This window comes from Leiobunum rupestre, chromosome 5 (genome assembly GCF_980474605.1).
Source record: "Leiobunum rupestre chromosome 5, qqLeiRupe1.1.hap1, whole genome shotgun sequence".
Lineage (NCBI taxonomy): Eukaryota > Metazoa > Arthropoda > Arachnida > Opiliones > Sclerosomatidae > Leiobunum > Leiobunum rupestre.
Window position 1 is genome coordinate 4,992,816 of NC_143388.1, and position 7,626 is coordinate 5,000,441.

Below are 7,626 nucleotides of genomic sequence, written 5' to 3' on the forward strand. Positions count from 1 at the left end.
GCACGGTACGCGCGCCGAAGAATTTTTACCACCGAAATTTCAGATTAAGGGTGGCAAATAGCCTCCATCAATGGTGAGACTATTTGCCACCGAAAGTCGGGGCTTGGTTCGTGTCGGTGGGAAATAGCTTTGGCCGCGCGGCTACGCTATTTGCCACCGAAAATAAGACACACCCGATTTTCGGTGGCAAATAGACTCGATCGCGCGTGGTTGCTATATGTGAAGTAAGGGGGGAAAACAAAACTTTCTACTCTTCAGACTTAATAACCCACGATTGACTACGACGAGGTATAAGAATCAACAATATACATTTATTGAATTAAAAACTTGATAAAGATTACATTACAATAGCGAAAGAAAAGTGATTGCATTTATTCACGCGACAAAGCCTTTATATGAAACACAAAAAACCGTTAATCCCGATAAGTCCATAAAAAAAGAAAACGATACCAAAAAATATAAGCGACAATTAAAAATTCGATTTGATGATAAAAATGTCTTCTTATAAAAAAAAACAAAAAGTCCCTTTTTTAAGTTACAACATCCTCCCGGCGTAATGACCAATCACGGGTCATTTACAAGCTCCAAAGGATACAATAGCTGAACTGCTCTACGAATAATATGTCCATTTGATGTCCGAAGAGAACAGGCTCTGGTTTTTCCGTCTCGACCATTGTGGATTTCAGTGACTCGACCCAGCTCCCAATTCTGGCGTGGTTGTCTGTCTTCGCCAATGAGAACGACGTGGCTGACCTTGATCTCCTTCATGTCTCTCTGATTCTGGACGGAGTTCGCGGATCTAAGCTCTCGAAGATACTCGCGTCTCCACTGGCGCCAAAATTGATCGAGCAACGTCTGGCGATATTTAAGTCGTCTAGTAGCGTCTTGTCTCGTCTTCACAGACTTGAATGATTTGGACGGCAAAAGATTATGTCGTTCTCCGATCAGAAAATTAGCTGGAGTTAGCGGTTGAGGATCTTTAGCATCGTTTTCCACGTAGGTGAGAGGTCTGGCATTGATAACTGCTTCCGTCTCGATCAGCGTGGTTTCGAACTCTTCATATGACAACGCACTCCGCCCGAGTATTCTCTTCAAAAGGGTTTTGATACTTCTAACCAATCTTTCCCAGAAGCCCCCCCACCAGGGGGCTCGTTCGACGATGTGACACCATTTTATTCTCTGCTGACTAATCATCTCTTGGACCTTCGAACCTTGAACGGTTTTCCACAAGTCCTTCAGCTCCTTATCGGCACGTTGGAATGTCTTGGCATTATCGGACCAAATTTCTTTGCAAATACCCCGTCGTGAAAAGAATCTTCTTAACGCAAGTAGGAAGTTTTCGGCGGAGAGACTAGAAACCAGCTCCAAATGGACGCATCGCGTTACGGCGCATGTGAATAAAGCAATATAGGCCTTCGAGCTTGATTTGTCCGTTGTCTTCACGTACACGGTTCCAGCAAAATCAACGCCAGTGATCGAGAATGGTGGTGATTCCAAGACTCTTTCCCTGGGAAGAGGTGCGGTTGTCACGGATACAGCTTTAACTTTACTTCTCTCGCATACGAGACATTTAGAAATCAGGCTTTTGACTGCTTGACGTCCTCGTACGACCCAGAAACGCTCTCGAAGTTTGGTTAAAGTTCCGGTTAGACCAGTATGCATCATGTCTTCGTGATGACGTTGAATCAAGAGATTGGTAAAGTGGAATTTTTGAGGCAATAGGACAGGGTGCTTTTCTTCGTATGATAGATCAGAAAATTCCAGTCTTCCGCCGATTTTCATTATTCCATTTTCCAAAAACGGAGCCAAGAGCGAGATATTGCTTGCTTGAGACAACGGTAGCTTCGACTTTAGTGCTCGATATTCTTCAGGATACGCTTGAATTTGAACTTGTTGAATCCAAGATCTTTCGGCTTCATTGATCTCTTCGCTAGATAATACTGCACGGCGGTTTTCTTTCGTACGGAGACGGCGAATGAATCCCAATACGTATGCGGTGACTCGAAGTAGTCGGTTAAATCTGCTATAATCTTCGACGTTGAGTAAAGGTTGGCTTTCGACTTTAGGCTCGGATATGCAGGCACACTGGATAATTTCTTCTTGAAACTTTGGACGAAGTTCGTCGCTAATCTCGATAACTCGTGTGGGTACGCCCTTCCGAAAAGACCATTGGTGTTCTGGTTGGGTAAGAAATTCAGGACCAGTCCACCAAGTGCTGTTTCTTATGAGACTTGTCATTTCTTGTCCTCTTGTAAGAAGGTCCGCCGTATTCAATCGCCCTGGGCAATGAGACCATGAACTTGGATCAGAGCCCTCTTGGATTTCACGAACCCTATTCGCGACGAATGGCTTCCAGCGACTTGCTGTACCCTGGATCCATCCAAGTGCTATGTTTGAATCAGTCCAATACCGGTTTTTTGGTGACATAGATGAGAAATAGCTCTGAACGTGATTGGTAAGCCGGACCGCAATGACAGTTCCCATCAATTCTAAGCGAGGTAATGTCACCCGCTTCAATGGTGCTACTCTGGCCTTGCTAGCGATCAATTTGGTTCCAATTTCGCCTTTCTCCGTGACGTATCGCAGGTATATGACAGCTCCGTACGCTTTCTCAGAACTGTCGCAAAAGGTGTGAAGCTCAAAACTCTTGATATTGTCGTCGCCCACTTGGTCCATGTAATATCGTGATATTGACAATTCATGAAGCGCTGGAAGCTCAAGACACCAATCGTCCCATCGCTTATCTAAGTCATCAGGCAGAGTAGAATCCCAGTCCACGCCTTTTTCCCATATCTCCTGGAAGAGGATTTTTATGCGGATCATGAACGGGCTTAAGAATCCAACTGGATCGAAGATTCTTGATGAGGCCTGGAGAACGAATCGTTTAGTATTTTTTTTGCTGATTAGAAACTTGAGGAGCGCCGATACGTCAAATTGTAGAACGTCTTTATTCGGGTCCCAACTGACTCCAAGGACTTTGAACGAGGACTTTTTCTCTTCAATTTCTTTTGAAGATGAAACGTCTTCTGCTATATCTTCTCCCCAACGCTGTCGTAGTGGCTTGGAATTGGTCTTCCAACGCCTTAGGTTCATGCTCGAATCTTGCATGATTTTCTTGGCTTCTACGGACCTCTTCAAGACCACATCTTCGTCGTTTTCGCTGCCGATCAAATCGTCGACGTAAAAGTTTTCTTCTAACAGGCGACTTGTTTCGGGATACGTTTCTTTGTACTTTAGAACGTGATGACGTATGGTTCCGGCAAGCAGGAAAGGACTTGGTGAAACACCGAATAGAACCCTCTTGAATCTCAGAATTTTTGGCTCTTGGTTCTTCGCCGGGTCGTCTGTCCAAAGAAATCGGACTGCATCTGTGTCGTCTTCATGGAGTTCGATCTGAAGGTAAGCCTTCTCTGTCAGCCGTGAAAGCGATCTTTCCAATACGGAACGTGATGAGAAGCTTTATTAGATCTGTGTTCCAACTTGGACCGGTGTAAAGGCAATTGTTGAGCGACGGAGAATTCTTTTCATGAGATGAACCATCGAATACCACTCGCAGCTTCGTACTTGTTTTGTCGTTTCTTAAGACTGCGTGATGTGGCAAATAGTTAATTACTCTCGATTGCTGATTGATTTCTTTCTTGGGCACTTCTTCGACGATACCTTGCGCGAGGTAGTCCTTGATGACTTCGGCATACTGGACGTGGAATGAGGGATCTTTTTGGAAGCGATGTTTTAAGGACGAAAATCGTTTGAGCGCAGACGAGTAATTGTTCGAACTTAGAGTCATATCTTCCTTCCAAGGTAACTTGACCTTGTAGCGGTGGTTATGGTATTTGATCGTGGCGTTCAGTTGTTCAATGACTCTTTGATCTTCGTTAGATGGTGATACTGAGGAATCCAAAATGCCCAAAGCATCCAAGTCCCAGAATTTCCGCAGCTGTACGGATGCCAGTTCTTCCTCCATTATTACTTTCATTCCACACACCGACTCCACGCCGAGAGTGCACCAATCTACAACTGAGGGACCATGAAGCGTCCATCCAAATTTCGTGTCAACTGCAGTCATATCTCCAAATCGCTGGATGATACCGGATACGACTTTCCAATAGTAATCGGCGCCGATAATGAGAGTGAGTTCCAGGTTAGTTTCACTAGGATCTTCCGCGAGTCTGATACCTCGGGCTTCCATTTCTTTGCGCATCGCAACCGTGGCAACTGGTACAACGGCCCGATTTAAAACCGGATCTTCTAGAGCTTCCACTTCGATCTCGTTTTTCATGGTTAAATCGCAGAGTCGAATTTTAACTCGCCTTCTCTCCGCCAGGATTGGTTTTTCGCTTCCGAAGGGATAGATTCTTTTGAATTCGATTCCGGTTACTGGAAGATTCAATCGTAGTGACGTTGATTCCGTGATGAAAGTCCGTTGACTAGCTGTGTCCAAAAGACATCTGAATTTCTCTGGGTTTCGTCCTGCGATGATTTTTACAGGAACAGTTTGAAGTAGTATGACTTTGGGACTTGATTTGTTTGAGATCTCGTTGACTGATGCGCAGCTAATGGCTACAGACTCTGACGATGGTGATTGTGTTTGAGTCAGTTCCTTGTCTGGAAATTTCTCGTCGCATACCGCTTCGTCGTGTCTCTTCTTGCACGTCTTACAAGTTATATTTGCCTTACATTGCCATGCTCTGTGCTTGTACCGCAGACATATGAAACATCTCCCCTTTCTCTTCAAGATTTCTCGCCTCTCGGACACGGTGTAACCGTGACACTTTACTGGTTCGTGGTTTTTCTCACAGAATACGCATCTATCTTCCGTGACAGTGGAAAACGCAGCTGTGGATGACAGACGTTGTCTGGATTTGGAATCTTGAGACCAATTCTTTGGTTTCAAGCGCTCAGAAGACGGATTGGAAGGATTACTTCTTGAATACTGGTTTCCGTCAGTGCTTCCAGTCAAAAACGCGTGTTTCTCTCTTGCTTCGATCTCTCTTCGTAGAAAATTCAATAATTCGCTAACAGTGAAGTCTTCGTCGTCTTCCCTCTTTCTAGCAAATTCAAAGGACAGGTCGCTTGGTATGAGCTTCATGAGCAGAGTGTTCAACATGGACTCGTAGCTTTCACTCGGGACCCCAAGAGATTCAAGGCTCTTGACTTGAATTTCACATCTGACGTAGAGGTGTCTTAAACCGACGATATCATTGCTTCGTTTGACTGATTCGAGAGCGAAGAGTTCATTCATATGAGAATTAATGATTAAACGTTTCTTTCCAAAGCGGGTCTGTAGGATTTCTTTAGCGCTATGGTGATTCATCGGTGTCAAAGCCAATCCGGAAACTGCCGCTGCTGCCTTCCCACGCAGGTAACTTTTCAAGTAACTGAATGTCTGTGCGGCATTGAGACAAGGATTGAAATCGATTGCTGTCTCGAAGATGGACCAAAACCCCGTCCAGGAAGTTGGATCGCCTTCAAATTTCTCCAGACTCAATTTCGGTAGTTGAATTGACATTGCCATCGGTCGAGTCGTAGTTGTCGAATCTGTGTCTGAATCGTCTTCCGAAGGATCTGGTCTATGGCCTCGTTGGTGTTCTTCAAAGTAAGTCTCAATGTCCGTTTTCGCATCAATGATCTTGTCTCGGTACAATTCTGCATCAATCATTTCTTTCTCGATGGCGTCAACGGCTACCAGTGACAAGATGGTTTCTTCTAACGCTTCCATACTCGTTTCTTTGTCTTTAAGCTTAAACAGGAATTCTTTAAGCTTCTTGCTGGATGGCGGTTCTTTCTTCAGTTCTAATTTAACGTTGCTTTGAATGTTGGTAATCATTCGTCTTATGACAGCTCTTTTCTGTTGTTCTTTCTGAAGTTGATTAGCAGCTGTCGCCATAGTCGTTTGTGAGTTCTTTCAGTCTGAACGAAGAGATTTATCTAGAAGTCTTCGGTTAGATAGTAGCTGAATCTAAGTCCCGTCCCGGGTTTCGGCACCATGAAGTAAGGGGGGAAAACAAAACTTTCTACTCTTCAGACTTAATAACCCACGATTGACTACGACGAGGTATAAGAATCAACAATATACATTTATTGAATTAAAAACTTGATAAAGATTACATTACAATAGCGAAAGAAAAGTGATTGCATTTATTCACGCGACAAAGCCTTTATATGAAACACAAAAAACCGTTAATCCCGATAAGTCCATAAAAAAAGAAAACGATACCAAAAAATATAAGCGACAATTAAAAATTCGATTTGATGATAAAAATGTCTTCTTATAAAAAAAAACAAAAAGTCCCTTTTTTAAGTTACAACAATATGCCACCGAAATTCCAGAGCCCCGACTTGCGGTGGCAAATAGTCGTGGCCGCGCGATCGATATTTACCCCCGAATTTCGGTGGCAAATAGCAATGGCCGCACGGTTGCGCTATTTACCCCCGATTTTCCGTGTTAAATAGATACAGGCTATTTACCACCGAAAATCGGGGGTAAATAGACAGGGCGTTTTTGGCCAGGGTCCACTTAAAAGTTATCTATAGATGCCAAAGTTGTGGTGACGTTATAAACAGTAATAAATAAACATAAGATAAAATATTTTATTCGAATATAAGAAATTTGCAAAACAAAAATATCTTTTGAAGTTATATTTTATTTTTATGTTACATTTATGTAGTCTCCGCACTATTAAATCAGGATTGACGAAACTAAAGATCTGAAATGTCTTTCGTTTTTACAGGACAGAGAAACATCACAGTTATTTGAGAGAGCGCTAAATCCAATCTGGGGAGGTGACAACATGGTTTTATCTCGTGAGGCGGTCATCTTCGCAACCGACTCTGTATTTTCTTATTTTCTCCAACTTATTGAAGCCGAGCACTGTCAGTATTTTTACAAGGGCCGAAACCAGTATTTTGAAAGTTTAAGTTTCGTGGTTCTGTCCGCAAACCGGCCAGCGTGGCTGAAGGAAGCAGTTGATTTTCGGTGTGTATAAACAAGAGTGTTAAGGCCACTGTTAAGATCATCGCATACTTTGAAGCTTCATTTCTTCTGTTGTTTTTAATCTTAAAATGCAAACATAGGTGGCGAGTCTCGCTGTGAAAGAGTGTCATGGTAACCGGAAAGCAGACGAACTTTCGCAACAAAGTATGCGGTCCCATTATATTTGTACAAATGTTACGTTTAGAATTGTTCGTATATTTACAAATTTTAATTACCAAGAAGTTGTCAAAAGGAAGAAAATTTTGCAAAATAGTTACTAATTACAGAATAATACTTCAAATGTGAAATAATTGGCTGTATTTGGTGTCCAAAATCCCAATTATTCATAGAAACCTATGATATCTTATCATTTAATATAATTATTAATATCATCCGCTGTTTATTAAAAACCTTTGCGAATTGTAAAAAAATGCAAGAGTGTCTATTTACCATTATAAATTATTGATTTTACGATCCGGTTATACCATATTTCGGTAATTATTTCAATTTCTTGTTTTTATCGAAATATTGAATGACTAGAATTATTCTTTTTTAAAGCCTTAACTTTCCGTAGTCGGTTTGTAGTTTTTAATAATAACTATTTTTCAGAGTTTTGATGCATGTGGAGACAAGACAGATGCAGCCATACGTTA

The 7,626-nt window shown here is 42.3% G+C and overlaps 1 protein-coding gene across 1 annotated transcript; it reads right to left on the minus strand.

The window, feature by feature from the left end:
- Positions 1–564: 564 nt before the first annotated feature.
- On the minus strand, positions 565–5,887 carry LOC149943382 (uncharacterized). Its single transcript, XM_090176072.1, has 2 exons — positions 3,481–5,887; positions 565–3,410 (listed from the first exon to the last, which is right to left on the minus strand). The coding sequence occupies exons 1-2, from the start codon at positions 5,885–5,887 to the stop codon at positions 565–567; spliced, it is 5,253 nt and encodes a 1,750-aa protein (XP_090032198.1).
- Between the last annotated feature and the right edge of the window lie 1,739 nt (positions 5,888–7,626).

Excerpts from the sequence above, each read along its gene's own strand:
- LOC149943382 (XM_090176072.1), bottom strand. The coding sequence starts at position 5,887 with ATGGCGACAGCTGCTAATCAACTTCAGAAAGAACAACAGAAAAGAGCT. Across the intron at positions 3,411-3,480 it reads TTGCCTTTACACCGGTCCAA|AGAAGGCTTACCTTCAGATC; the intron begins GTTGGAACACAG and ends CACGGCTGACAG.